At 45.7% G+C, this 15,834-nt stretch overlaps 1 protein-coding gene across 1 annotated transcript in view; it reads right to left on the reverse strand.

Annotated features, from left to right (window-relative positions):
- Positions 1–4,342: 4,342 nt before the first annotated feature.
- The window catches only part of TTC21A (tetratricopeptide repeat domain 21A), a 325,510-nt gene continuing 314,018 nt past the window's right edge, over positions 4,343–15,834 (reverse strand). The window contains exons 26-28 of the mRNA XM_063925168.1: positions 7,854–7,974; positions 4,621–4,688; positions 4,343–4,544 (exon numbers count right to left, since the gene is read on the reverse strand). Of these exons, the coding sequence (XP_063781238.1) occupies positions 4,467–4,544; positions 4,621–4,688; positions 7,854–7,974 (267 nt within the window). The 3' untranslated portion in view covers positions 4,343–4,466. The remainder of the gene's footprint in view (positions 4,545–4,620; positions 4,689–7,853; positions 7,975–15,834) is intronic.

A 15,834-nucleotide genomic window follows, 5' to 3' on the forward strand; every position in this document is an offset into this window, starting at 1 on the left:
GCAGTCCGTCCATCCATAATTGTATTATTATTATTATAATATATACCACCTAACTGTGGTTTTTTTTTCATTCTTTATACCGTCGTCATAGTGTCATACTAGTTGTTACGAGTATACTACTATCTCTTTATCAACCAGTGTACAGTGCGGTAGTTCACGGCTGTGGCTACCTCTGTGTCGGCAGTCGGCAGGCAGTCCGTCCATCCATAATTGTATTATTATTATAATATATACCACCTAACCGTGGTTTTTTTTTCATTCTTTATACCGTCGTCATAGTGTCATACTAGTTGTTACGAGTATACTACTATCTCTTTATCAACCAGTGTACAGTGCGGTAGTTCACGGCTGTGGCTACCTCTGTGTCGGCAGTCGGCAGGCAGTCCGTCCATCCATAATTGTATTATTATTATAATATATACCACCTAACCGTGGTTTTTTTTTCATTCTTTATACCGTCGTCATAGTGTCATACTAGTTGTTACGAGTATACTACTATCTCTTTATCAACCAGTGTACAGTGCGGTAGTTCACGGCTGTGGCTACCTCTGTGTCGGCAGTCGGCAGGCAGTCCGTCCATCCATAATTGTATTATTATTATAATATATACCACCTAACCGTGGTTTTTTTTTCATTCTTTATACCGTCGTCATAGTGTCATACTAGTTGTTACGAGTATACTACTATCTCTTTATCAACCAGTGTACAGTGCGGTAGTTCACGGCTGTGGCTACCTCTGTGTCGGCAGTCGGCAGGCAGTCCGTCCATCCATAATTGTATTATTATTATAATATATACCACCTAACCGTGGTTTTTTTTTCATTCTTTATACCGTCGTCATAGTGTCATACTAGTTGTTACGAGTATACTACTATCTCTTTATCAACCAGTGTACAGTGCGGTAGTTCACGGCTGTGGCTACCTCTGTGTCGGCACTCGGCAGCCCGTCCATAATTGTATATACCACCTAACCGTGGTTTTTTTTTCTTTCTTTATACATACATACTAGTTACGAGTATACTATCTCTTTATCAACCAGTCTATATATTAGCAGCAGACACAGTACAGTGCGGTAGTTCACGGCTGTGGCTACCTCTGTGTCGGCACTCGGCAGCCCGTCCATAATTGTATACTAGTATCCAATCCATCCATCTCCATTGTTTACCTGAGGTGCCTTTTAGTTGTGCCTATTAAAATATGGAGAACAAAAATGTTGAGGTTCCAAAATTAGGGAAAGATCAAGATCCACTTCCACCTCGTGCTGAAGCTGCTGCCACTAGTCATGGCCGAGACGATGAAATGCCAGCAACGTCGTCTGCCAAGGCCGATGCCCAATGTCATAGTACAGAGCATGTCAAATCCAAAACACCAAATATCAGTAAAAAGCCTCTTTTTTTCTTTGCGTCATGTGCTGTTTGGGGAGGGTTTTTTGGAAGGGACATCCTGCGTGACACTGCAGTGCCACTCCTAGATGGGCCCGGTGTTTGTGTCGGCCACTAGGGTCGCTAATCTTACTCACACAGCTACCTCATTGCGCCTCTTTTTTTCTTTGCGTCATGTGCTGTTTGGGGAGGGTTTTTTGGAAGGGCCATCCTGCGTGACACTGCAGTGCCACTCCTAGATGGGCCCGGTGTTTGTGTCGGCCACTAGGGTCGCTAATCTTACTCACACAGCTACCTCATTGCGCCTCTTTTTTTCTTTGCGTCATGTGCTGTTTGGGGAGGGTTTTTTGGAAGGGACATCCTGCGTGACACTGCAGTGCCACTCCTAGATGGGCCCGGTGTTTGTGTCGGCCACTAGGGTCGCTAATCTTACTCACACAGCTACCTCATTGCGCCTCTTTTTTTCTTTGCGTCATGTGCTGTTTGGGGAGGGTTTTTTGGAAGGGCCATCCTGCGTGACACTGCAGTGCCACTCCTAGATGGGCCCGGTGTTTGTGTCGGCCACTAGGGTCGCTAATCTTACTCACACAGCTACCTCATTGCGCCTCTTTTTTTCTTTGCGTCATGTGCTGTTTGGGGAGGGTTTTTTGGAAGGGACATCCTGCGTGACACTGCAGTGCCACTCCTAGATGGGCCCGGTGTTTGTGTCGGCCACTAGGGTCGCTAATCTTACTCACACAGCTACCTCATTGCGCCTCTTTTTTTCTTTGCGTCATGTGCTGTTTGGGGAGGGTTTTTTGGAAGGGCCATCCTGCGTGACACTGCAGTGCCACTCCTAGATGGGCCCGGTGTTTGTGTCGGCCACTAGGGTCGCTTATCTTACTCACACAGCGACCTCGGTGCAAATTTTAGGACTAAAAATAATATTGTGAGGTGTGAGGTATTCAGAATAGACTGAAAATGAGTGTAAATTATGGTTTTTGAGGTTAATAATACTTTGGGATCAAAATGACCCCCAAATTCTATGATTTAAGCTGTTTTTTAGTGTTTTTGGAAAAAAACACCCGAATCCAAAACACACCCGAATCCGACAAAAAAAATTCGGTGAGGTTTTGCCAAAACGCGTTCGAACCCAAAACACGGCCGCGGAACCGAACCCAAAACCAAAACACAAAACCCGAAAAATTTCAGGCGCTCATCTCTAACCTAAACGAGAGGAGATGCAGAGCGCCCACTGAGATTTTACCACCAGTGGGCGCCCGGCTCCTCAGCAGCTGCCGGAGGCAGGAGCTCACTCCTGAGCTCCAGTCTGGCTCAGGCAGTGTACATGTGTGGCTGTGCGGCGTTATGGGAGAGACGCCATGACATCTCACATAGTTTCGAGGAGAGGGAGGGCAGCAGTCCGGAAGCAGGAGCAGGGCTGGTGAGCATTGTGATTTTTTTTCTTTCTTTTAATGTGTGTGTGTGTGTGTGTGTGTGTGTGTGTGTGTAAGCGGCACTACTAGGGGGCATATTTAATGGGGCATGACAACTGACGGGACATATCTAATCGGGCATAACAAGTGACTGGGGGCAATACAAGTGACTGGGGGCATAGCTACTGACTGGGGGCAGGCTAATTTTTAAGTTGATAATTTTTGTATGGCCCCCGAAGGATTTTATAAATATCCAAATGGCCCTTGGTAGAAAAAAGGTTCCCCACCCCTGGCCTAGGGGGTGCCATGAAAAAAATTCTGATGCTCTAGGAAGCCGTGATTCAAAAAGGTTTGAGAACCACTGCCTTAGGGATTAGGTTTACTTCAAGTGGTTTAAATATTCAGTGACTGAGGCCCAAATGTATTAAGCCTTAACAAGAGATAAAGTGGAGACTGATAAAGAGTGATAACCAGCCAATCAGCTCCTAAATGTAATTTTTCAAACACAGCCTGTGACATGGCAGTTAGGAAGCTGATTGGCTGGTCATTTATCACTCTTTATCCATCTACACTTTATCTCTTGTTAAGGCTTAATACATTTAGGCCTGAAGATGGTACAATAAAAGCAGCAATGCCCTTCATACAGGAGATGAATAGAATCACTGCCTAGTGTGTTATCTTTTTCAATAACAAACAAATTGCACACTAAAGGACGGTACATACACACGGAGCGATATAGCTGAGCGATTTTGACTATATAGTCAAATTTGCTCAGAAAGTTAGTGCACATCGCTCTGTGTGTACACAACCAGCGATAGCGATGTGCGTCCCCGCCAGGTCACTATTGCTGCTAAAAACAGACTGTGCAGGCAAGTCAATTTTGGCTAGGTCGCTGGAAAAGAAAAAGCATCCCCTTGCTTAAATGAGTAAGCCAAAATCGCCCATAGGCAAAATCGCCCATAGGCAAAATCGCTTGTACACTTAGTCAAAATCACTGGAAAAGTTAGTCCATATCTCCTACTGCCAGTTCAAGGGAAAACGCTCAGTCAAAATCTCTCAGTTAAAATCTCTCCATGTGTATGCACCTTAAAATTGACATAAAAAGTTTTCAAAACAAATAATACAATTTTTGACCATTAGAAGTATTAGAACCGTCACAGAACCATTAGTTCTAGGAGGCAATAGTAAATACTTAAGATGGTAGGTTCAGGATTCTCTTTCCTTAAGTTCTTGGAAAGCCCTACTTTATGGTCACAGCAGAAGGTCCATATGTACCGTTTCAAGTAGGTACTCTTTTTTTTTTTTTAAGGTGGTATAGTCCTCAGCTATATCCCTTTTCCACCAAACAAATATCCCGGGAATCCGCCTTGGTAGCTTCAAGGGTCGAACCCAGGAAGGACTTAGGTAGCCTGTGTGGTACATAGGTGACCCTGGTCACGCCAAAGGCCTATGGAGAGCCAGCAGATGGAAGACCCGCCACGGGTCAAGCCTGCGATGTGAACAGGGTTTCAAACCTCTGTGACATGGCTTAAATGAACTCGGTAATAACAAAAAGAACAATCTTTATTAGTAAAAAAACTTTTTTTTAAATGACATACATCTGTAAGTATTTTGGCAACATTACCGATACAAACAGCACTGGTAAAAGGACAGTTGGTGGAAGGAAGAGCTATGGCTTGAGACAGGTTTGAGCCCTTTCCAAAATCTCTTTTCTAATTTTGGGATATGTGGGATGATCTTTAAGGACCTAAAAAAATAAGAAGATCCCATTAGGACAAATATACTGCAGAAAAGCAGATACCTATAATAAGGCCAGCACTTACCTTATGACAAACCTCAATGGCATCCAGAAACTTCTTGCCTTTTAGATAATTAAATGCCAGCCTGAAGCCTGGAAATATAAAGACATTTATATATTCATAAAGTCCATCCAACAATGTTGGATACTTCAAGCATAATATGAAAAAGCAGCAAGGTAATATAATACTAATCATCAAACAGCGGATAATGATGTCAGCCCTAACAGCTGTTTTGGTGCAATCACCAGTACCTTTCACAACATACATATAAATTACATAACACACAAGCGTCATTTATGTACATGTGCAGGCACCAAACATACTTAAACACATGTGGAACATACCTGAATGACAGCATTAAAAGTGTAATTATAAAGATCTCTCATAAACTGACCTGCTTCCTTGAATAATAGAAAACAGACAATAGGATCAAAAATTATTTTCTTGCTATTGGGGCTAATTATTATTATGTTATATTATGAAAGTAATGATTCTAAAGGGGTTAAGTATATTACATGTATGGGGTTTTTACAATGGTGCTGAAGTAGTTAATCGTGTTTGAAGAAGGATTAATTATTGATAAAGGTGATCAAAAATACTGTCTGAATTATATAGTAGTAATGACTACTCTACTGTATGGAGGTCACTCAACTACTCTCTGTACTGTATGGCGGTCACTCATAACTATTCTATTGCATGGCAGTCACTGATGCCCTGTGTATTATGTCAGTCATTGATTTTCTCTGCATTATATGGCAGTCACTTATGCTCTGTCACGGCCAGCGGGGCAGGAAACCAGAGCTTACCTGTCCGCCCTCGGCGGCATTGCGGCAGGCAGAGGCGGCAGCGGGCGGACGGCTAGCGGGCGGCATGGGTGCAGAGTAATCTCTGAGCGACTGTGTACAGGCGGCACCGGGTTTAGTGTGCCGCCATCTTAGTGCTGACCACATGACTCTGCTGGGCCAATCAGAGGCATGCTCCAGCTAATCCTGCTAAAACTAATCCCAGGTAAGGGCAGAGTATTTCTTGGAGCATTCTGAGGTATTCTGATGTCAGTGCAACATCTTCTGCAGCCTGTTTACAAGCTTGTTCTCTGACTCCCAGTTTTGCCTCTTGTTCCTGTTTCCAGTTAATTTAAAACTCCGTCTCCAGAGTCTTTACCCGTTTGGTCCTTACGCTCCTGGGTCTCAAACGGCACAGTGTAAGTCCAACTGCCGGCGCTGATCCGCCATAGTCCAGCCCGCGAGTGTCAACACAGCCACGGATCATGGCATACTGGTTCCTACGTCTCCTCTGTAGTCGTCAGTTTGGACCCTCGGTTCCGGCTCATCCTCCTTATCTTCATTATCTTTGTCTTCATTATCATACACTTCATGCAAAGGAACTTCATTCAATCAGCCCGCTTCCATCCCGGAAAGACTGCCTTCCAATCAGAACTAAGCACAGAGACACCAAATCCAGCCACTACCTCGGTGCTATCTAATGACTCAGTCTAAACAGCCCGCTTCCACCCCGGAGAGTCCTCCATCCAACCTGAACCCAGCTCGGAGTCACCGGCCCCAGCTAGTATCCATCTAACATGCTCTCTCTATTATATCAGTCACTGATGCTCTCTTATATGGCATTTAGTCAATATTGTATCAGATATAATGCAAACAAGTATGTCATAATTCAAAAACAAAATTCAAACCCAATACTTCAACACAACTATCATAGGATACTATACTTCAAAACAACTATCAAAACAAACTAGTCATATTCATTTCCTCATTTAAACTCTCAGGTTCTAGAACACTAAGGCAATAGGTCCTGCAAGCTTCCATATGCTGCAACAGTCTATCCCTTGACCCAAGGGAGGATTTTGATCAATAAGCATACATTTAAAGTTGTTAATCTCATGTCCTAATTGTACAAATGTCTGGCCCCTGGGGGAGTTTTACCATCTAATACCAGAAAAGCCTTTTTGATCGAATATCTGTAAATGCTACATATTCTTTCAGCATTCTGTAGATCTTCCCTACATATAACAAGCACAGCAGATTATTATGTATATAGTATAATGACTTTCACATGTGAGCTGTAGCAGAGATTAAAGATTTCCACAATTATAGGGTGTGCCAAATCATCATTGGTTTGTAAGAAAATAAATGGCAACCAGTACATATGAGAAATCCTTTTATGGTAAGCCATATTCTCAGATCAAGAGGAAAATTTAAGTTTTTAACCAACTGAAGTTGAGAACACGTACATTTATAACAAAGCAGTGGTGGCTGTCGTATGTCAGCTAATGAAAAAGGGGCTGAACGAATTATATATCGATGCTGGAAAAAGACTTGACCCGCTTTACTTGAAGTAACCGAATATATATTGACAAATATAATTCTTTGTTCATTCACCTCTGTCAACTAAGGTGAATCAACGGTCTTATCTCATTTGCATGCAACGAAAGATTTCTTCACTACTAAGATCAGAGCCCTGTTCAATAAACTAAGTTTCCATTTCTTGCATTTTGGAAATTCCAAATAACCGGCATTCCTCAAACTGAATCTCCACTGGTCTAGTTGCCCTCCAGACAAACAAAGAGGTATAAGGAAAACACCTTAAATGTTTATAATGTATGTGTTAAGGATGGCCATAGACCATCAGTGTTTGCAACTAGCGATAGTCTAAAGCTGCAAGTGATTTTGCTATCAATAGTGGGTCACCGATGGTGCAACCACCAGCGGTGGTAGGCAAACGTCGAGGAACATCTGCGTTGGCCTGGTGTTGTGGGTGTGCACATTAGCAGCACTCAGCTATCTATGGCCCAACCGTTGATGGTTTTCGGACAATGGTTTATAACCACTGACCATGGATGGCTGTCACTAGTATACGATGAGTGCAGAATTTTTATTTTATTTTTATCTATCAACTTTTTGGAGGTTTAAAACAATACGTTTTTGGAGTAAAATTGTTGGAAGAACCATAATTGCCACAGGGCTGGTGCAAGATTTGATACTGCGACCGATAGTGGTGTATAAGGACGCACCAACTGATATTACAGCAGATGCTAAAAGTGGGCCTCTCAGTCCTTGCACATTCAGACACATGGATATACAAGGAGTTTGCAGCAGTATTAGTACAAAATGGATACAGGTGACTGTCAATAGCCGTGGCTGTGTGCGCTTCTGCGTGTAACTCAGAATCAGGCCCATTGTGTTGGATTATACAAAACTGCAGTTACCAGATAGCACCCTTTGGAGGGTAAGGGAACATACCTACAGCCGAACTGGACTGACTGCTGTAGTTCCAAGCAAGCTTGTAGTTCTCTGCAGCATCTTTATATGACTGCTCCTTCTCCATAATGAAGCCGAGATATTCATAAGCTTTACAACAAGACTGGAAGCAAGAAATACAATGTAACATTTAATATTCATTCATCAATAAGCCTAATAATAAGATTTTACTCACCGGTAAATCTATTTCTCGTAGTCCGTAGTGGATGCTGGGCACTCCGTAAGGACCATGGGGAATAGCGGCTCCGCAGGAGACTGGGCACAACTAAAGAAAGCTTTAGGACTACCTGGTGTGCACTGGCTCCTCCCACTATGACCCTCCTCCAGACCTCAGTTAGGATACTGTGCCCGGAAGAGCTGACACAATAAGGAAAGGATTTGGAATCCCGGGTAAGACTCATACCAGCCACACCAATCACACCGTATAACTCGTGATATTATACCCAGTTAACAGTATGAAATATAACTGAGCCTCAGTAACAGATGGCTCATAACAATAACCCTTTAGTTAGGCAATAACTATATACAAGTATTGCAGACAATCCGCACTTGGGACGGGCGCCCAGCATCCACTACGGACTACGAGAAATAGATTTACCGGTGAGTAAAATCTTATTTTCTCTGACGTCCTAGTGGATGCTGGGAACTCCGTAAGGACCATGGGGATTATACCAAAGCTCCCAAACGGGCGGGAGAGTGCGGATGACTCTGCAGCACCGAATGAGCAAACTCAAGGTCCTCCTCAGCCAGGGTATCAAACTTGTAGACTTTTGCAAAAATGTTTGAACCCGACCAAGTAACAGCTCGGCAAAGTTGTAAAGCCGAGACCCCTCGGGCAGCCGCCCAAGAAGAGCCCACTTTCCTCGTGGAATGGGCTTTTACAGGTTTAGGGTGCGGCAGTCCAGCCGCAGAATGTGCAAGTTGAATCGTGCTACAGATCCAGCGAGCAATAGTCTGCTTAGAAGCAGGAGCACCCAGCTTGTTGGGTGCATACAGGATAAATAGCAAGTCAGTTTTCCTGACTCCAGCCGTCCTGGAAACATATATTTTCAGGGCCCTGACTACGTCCAGTAACTTGGAGTCCTCCAAGTCCCACGTAGCCGCAGGCACCACAATAGGTTGGTTCACATGAAAAGCTGATACCACCTTAGGAAAGAATTGGGAACGAGTCCTCAATTCCGCCCTATCCATATGAAAATCAGATAAGGGCTTTTGCATGACAAAACCGCCAATTCTGATACACGCCTGGCCAACGCCAATGCCAACAGCATGACCACTTTCCACGTGAGGTATTTTAGCTCTATGGATTTAAGTGGCTCAACCCAATGCGACTTCAGGAAATCCAACACCACGTTGAGATCCCACGGTGCCACTAGAGCCACAAACGGGGGCTGAATATGCAGCACTCCCTTAACAAAAGTCTGAACTTCAGGCAGTGAAGCCAGTTCTTTTTGGAAGAAAATGTACAGAGCCGAAATCTGGACCTTAATGGAACCCAATTTTAGACCCGTAGTCACTCCTGACTGTAGGAAGTGCAGAAATCGACCCAGTTGAAATTCCTCCGTAGGGGCCTTCCTGGCCTCACACCAAGCAACATATTTTTGCCATATGCGGTGTTTTTCGATCACATCTTTCCTAGCCTCAATCAGCGTAGGAATGACTTCCTCCGGAATACCTTTTTCCTTTAGGATCCGGTGTTCAACCGCCATGCCGTCAAACACAGCCGTGGTAAGTCTTGGAACAGGCAGGGCCCCTGCTGCAGCAGGTCCTGTCTGAACGGCAGAGGCCCTGGGTCCTCTGAGATCATTTCTTGAAGTTCTGGGTACCAAGCTCTTCTTGGCTAATCCGGAACCACGAGTATAGTTCTTACTCCTCTCCGTCTTAGTATTCTCAGTACCTTGGGTATGAGAGGCAAAGGAAGGAACACATACACCGACTGGTACACCCACGGTGTTACCAGAGCGTCCACAGCTATCGCCTGAGGGTCCCTTGACCTCGCACAATATCTTTTTAGCTTTTTGTTGAGGCGGGACGCCATCATGTCCACCTGTGGCCTTTCCCAATGGTGTACAATCATTTTGAAGACTTCTGGATGAAGTCCCCACTCTCCCGGGTGGAGGTCGTGCCTGCTGAGAAAGTCTGCTTCCCAGTTGTCCACTCCGGGAATGAACACTGCCGACAGTGCTAACCCATGATTTTCCGCCCATCGGAAAATCCTTGTGGCTTCTGCCATCACCATCCTGCTTCTTGTGCCGCCCTGCTGGTTTACATGGGCGACCGCCGTGATGTTGTCTGACTGGATCAGCACCGGCTGGTGTTGAAGCAGGGGTCTAGCCTGACTCAGGGCATTGTGAATGGCCCTTAGTCCCAGAATATTTATGTGTAGGGAAGTCTCCTGACTTGACCATAGTCCTTGGAAGTTTCTTCCCTGTGTGACTGCCCCCCCAGCCTCAAAGGCTGGCATCCGTGGTCACCAGGACCCAGTCCTGTATGCCGAATCTGCGGCCCTCTAGAAGATGAGCACTCTGCAGCCACCACAACAGCGACACCCTGGCCCTTGGGGACAGGGTTATCAGCCGATGCATCTGAAGATGCGACCCGGACCACTTGTCCAACAGATCCCACTGGAAGATCCTTGCATGGAACCTGCCGAATGGAATTTCTTTGTAAGAAGCTACCATCTTTCCCAGGACTCGCGTGCATTGATGCACCGACACCTGTATTTGTATTAGGAGGTCTCTGACTAGAGATGACAACTCCTTGGCCTTCTCCTCCGGGAGAAACCCTTTTTTCTGTTCTGTGTCCAGAACCATACCCAGGAACAGTAGACGCGTCGTAGGAACCAGCTGCGACTTTGGACTATTCAGAATCCAGCCGTGCTGTTGTAGCACTTCCCGAGATAGTGCTACTCCGACGAACAACTGCTCCCTGGACCTCGCCTTTATAAGGAGATCGTCCAAGTACGGGATAATTATAACTCCCTTTTTTTTGAAGGAGTATCATCATTTCGGCCATTACCTTGGTAAATACCCTCGGTGCCGGGGACAGACCAACGGCAACGTCTGGAATTGGTAATGACAGTCCTGTACCACAATTTTGAGGTACTCCTGGTGAGGAGGGTAAATGGGGACATGCAGGTAAACATCCTTGATGTCCAGTGATACCATGTAATCCCCTTCGTCCAGGCTTGCAATAACCGCCCTGAGCGATTCCATTTTGAACTTGAACCTTCGTATATAAGTGTTCAAGGATTTCAATTTTAGAATGGGTCTCACCGAACCATCTGGTTTCGGTACCACCAACATTGTGGAATAGTAACCCCGGCTTTGTTGAAGGAGGGGTACCTTGATTATCACCTGCTGGAAGTACAGCTTGTGAATTGCCGCCAGTACTACCTCTCCTCGAGGGCAGCAGGCAAGGCTGATTTGAGGTAACGGCGAGGGGGAGTCGCCTCGAACTCCAGCTTGTATCCCTGTGATACTACTTGCAGAACCCAGGGATCCACCTGTGAGCGAGCCCACTGGTCGCTGAAGTTCCCGAGACGCGCTCCCACCGCACCTGGCTCCACCTGTGTAGCCCCAGCGTCATGCGGTGGACTCAGAGGAAGCAGGGGAAGATTTTTGATCCTGGGAACTGGCTGTCTGGTGCAGCTTTTTCGCTCTTCCCTTGTCTCTGTGCAGAAAGGAAGCGCCTTTGACCCGCTTGCTTTTCTGAAGCCGAAAGGACTGTACCTTATAATACGGTGCTTTCTTAGGCTGTGAGGAAACTTGAGGTAAATTTTTTTCCTTCCCAGCTGTTGCTGTGGATATGAGGTCCCAGAGACCATCCCCAAACAATTCCTCACCCTTATAAGGCAGAATCTTCATGTGCCTTCTAAAGTCAGCATCGCCTGTCCACTGCCGGGTCCCTAATACCCTCCTGGCAGAATGGACATTGCATTAATTCTGGATGCCAGCCGGCAAATATCCCTCTGTGCATCCCTCATATATAAGACGACGTCTTTAATATGCTCTATGGTTAGCAAATAGTATCCCTGTCCTAACAGGGTAATAGACCACGCTGCAGCAGCACTATCCATGCTGAGGCAATTGCAGGTCTCAGTATAGTACCTGAGTGTGTATATACAGACTTCAGGATAGCCTCCTGCTTTTTATCAGCAGGCTCCTTCAAAGTGTCCGTATTCTAAGACGGCAGTGCCACCTTTTTTGAACGTGTGAGCGCCTTATCCACCCTAGGGGATATCTCCCGACGTGACCTATCCTCTGGCGTTTCTTATCGGGGGAACCCACGCTTCTTCACACACTTCATTCACTCATCTGATGGGAGAACAAAACACTGTCTGCTTTTTCTCCCCAAACATAAAACCCCTTTTTTTTTTGGTACCTGGGTTAATGTCAGAAATGTGTAACACATTTTTCATTGCCGAGATCATGCAACGGATGTTCCTAGTGGATTGTGTATATGTCTCAACCTCGTCGACACTGGAGTCAGACTCCGTGTCGACATCTGTGTCAGCCATCTGAGGTAGCGGGCTTTTTTGAGCCCCTGATGGCCTTTGAGACGCCTGGGCAGGCGCGGGTTGAGAAGCCGGCTGTCCCACAGCTGTTACGTCATCCAGCCTTTTATGTAAGGAGTTGACACTGTCGGTTAATACCTTCCACCTATCCATCCACTCTGGTGTCGGCCCCACAGGGGGCGACATCACATTTATCGGCATCTGCACCGCCTCCACATAAGCCTCCTCATCAACCATGTCGACACAGCCGTACCGACACACCGCACACACACAGGGAATGCTCTGACTGAGGACAGGACCCCACAAAGTCCTTTGGGGAGACAGAGAGAGAGTATGCCAGCACACACCAGAGCGCTATATAATGCAGGGATTCACACTACCCACAGTGATTTTTCCCTTATAGCTGCTATAATACACAGATTTGCGCCTAAATTTAGTGCCCCCCCTCTCTTTTTAACCCTTTGAGCCTGAAAACTACAGGGGAGAGCCTGGGGAGCTGTCTTCCAGCTGCACTGTGAAGAGAAAATGGCGCCAGTGTGCTGAGGGAGATAGCCCCGCCCCTTTTTCGGCGGACTTTTCTCCCGCTTTTTCATGTATCCTGGCAGGGGTATTTTACACATATATAGCCTCTAGGACTATATATTGTGCTTATTTTGCCAGACAAGGTGTTAATATTGCTGCTCAGGGCGCCCCCACCCCCCAGTGCCCTGCACCCATCAGTGACTGGAGTGTGAGGTGTGCATGAGGAGCAATGGCGCACAGCTGCAGTGCTGTGCGCTACCTTGTTGAAGACCGAAGTCTTCTGCCGCCGATTTTCAGGACCATCTTCATGCTTCTGGCTCTGTAAGGGGGACGGCGGCGCGGCTCTGGTACCGGACGATCGAGGTCGGGTCCTGTGTTCGATCCCTCTGGAGCTAATGGTGTCCAGTAGCCTAAGAAGCCCAAACTAGCTGCAAGCAGGTAGGTTCACTTCTTCTCCCCTTAGTCCCTCGTAGCAGTGAGTCTGTTGCCAGCAGATCTCACTGAAAATAAAAAACCTAAAATATACTTTCTTTTCTAGGAGCTCAGGAGAGCCCCTAGTGTGCATCCAGCTCAGCCGGGCACAAGATTCTAACTGAGGTCTGGAGGAGGGTCATAGTGGGAGGAGCCAGTGCACACCAGGTAGTCCTAAAGCTTTCTTTAGTTGCGCCCAGTCTCCTGCGGAGCCGCTATTCCCCATGGTCCTTACGGAGTGCCCAGCATCCACTAGGACGTCAGAGAAAATTGAATCACAGAATATACTGGGTACTGCAATAACAGAGTATTAGATTCCAAGCTACCATTACTTACAATACAATAATAACCAATATGATGTACGTGAGCGATATCCAACTGGTGGCCTGCTATGGCCATCTACTGGCTTTGTTATAATGGTCAGTTCTCCTGTCATATCAATAAATGGTTTTGGCAATATAAAGTGCTATTGCATGCCTCCCAACATTTTTCATCCAGGATTCGGGACTCTCCTGTGCATCAAAGGTGCGCACTCCTGAAAAGGGGGAGCAGCCTTGGCAAAAGGGGCATGGTTTTGTGGGAATGCCTGTTCTGCAAGATATGCCTCCCAGTTGCCATCATTGCAGGGGCATGCCCAGTGCTACGGGAGCAGCGGCATGCCTTCTGTCCCTCTCTCCCGTGAATAGACAATGTGACACTGTGGCCCGCGGGTGCACAGCAGGATAGTTCCAGAAAAACGGGACTGTCCTGTGAAAAATCGGGACAGTTGGGATGTATGCTATTGCACACACAGAAGCATACTTACCTACTTGTCATTTCTATTAAAGCGGGCAGGATGAGGAGAGAATTACCTGCATTCCTGTGTCTGTGGGGTGGGGCTAAAACTATGCAAATCACATAATTTTGGCCCAGCAGCGTTTTCCCATGGTGGGGGCAGGGCTTGCTGATGTCAGAGCCCGACTCTCCCCCCGAAGTTCCCTGCAGCATCTCCACTCAGGACTTCTCCCGGAGGGGGAAATGAAAAGTAGGTAAGTATGCCAGAAGGGGATATGCAGAGGACAGGGATGGGAACTTGATATCATTAGGAACCGCCCCTCGCAGCATAATGCTAAGAAGAGACGGTGGGGCCAATAAAATCATTAAATTGCATCACTTTTAAGAGAAAGTGGAGAGATAACAGAAGGTAAACAGGAAGGGGTGATCGCGGAGGGATGAGGAGTTGAGTTAGTGAGAGGACTTCGGCTTGGGAGAATGACCTATGCGGTATGATCTTACATCCATCAAATGAGTTCTGATAAGATTAATCAGAGATTGCGTGTAAAATGAGGTTGTGTCTGTGGTGGTATTATATACATTATGTTGTGTTATGTGTCTGTGTGGTGGTAATTACATATGTTGTGTTATGTTTCTGTGTGGTGGTTCTTATTATGCTTCTGTCACATGGTTGTTATTTATGATGTGATATTATGTGTCTGTGTGGGAGATGTTATGTATGTTGTGTTATTACATTTCTGGGTGGTAGATATATTTAGATGTAGGTGGTTATGTATGTTTGGGATTTTTGTGGTTTAGTCAGAAGTCTAGTGCAGTAGCAGGATGCTGGAAGATACAGGTGCTTAATAAAGTTATTTCTCGAGAGCCCAGAGTTATAGCTCCTCCTCTCCTTCAGAAGATTAAGGAGATAATTCTGGAGGAGATGGGAGAAAACGGTAAGTCTATATATGTTAGAGACCTGTCTCTCTCTCTCTCTCTCTTTATTTATATATACCCCTACCAAGTTCTTTCATCGGGAGAACACGTCACAAAGAAGGTTACTCATAACATTTTGGTGCATATTTATCAAACGGAAGTTGCATAGAATCCCCTCCATAACAATAATATCTGCTGTGGCCCATGAAAAGGAAGGGTTACGCTATCAATCACTTCCAGCTTTTTGCCTGGATGTGGTCTTATCGGAGCCCGAGTCCCGGCAACAGTGTAATGCTAAATTTGCATGAAAATTTTTACTATTTGCATTGCAGATTTAGGTGAAACTATTTGATAACATTATTATGTGGACTGGGACAAATAGGCCCTTACAGATGGAAATGGCACAATAACATTAATATTGAGTTTATAACATTAATCTTTATGAGTAATAAAATAGTATGGCGGAAACGGGATTTGGGACCAGCTAATGCACAATGAAAGTGAGAAATGAAAAGGACACAGCAGTGCAGGAAGGGATCTGCAGAGAAGCAATTGTGAAGCACAAGTAGGGGCATTTTAAGAGAGGAGAAGGCCCGTGTTCAGGCTCCTCTGTCAGAGTCTGAGCTCTAGGGGTCTCAGGGAGATGTATGAAGCAGTGAAAAGAATGGAGACGTGTGCCTGTGGAGAAGTTGTCCTTCAGCTTTGAAATAACGTTTATCAAGTGTATTTTATAAAATTACAGGTAGCAGCAGAGCACTGGCTCAC

This window comes from Pseudophryne corroboree, chromosome 5 (assembly GCF_028390025.1).
Source record: "Pseudophryne corroboree isolate aPseCor3 chromosome 5, aPseCor3.hap2, whole genome shotgun sequence".
NCBI lineage: Eukaryota > Metazoa > Chordata > Amphibia > Anura > Myobatrachidae > Pseudophryne > Pseudophryne corroboree.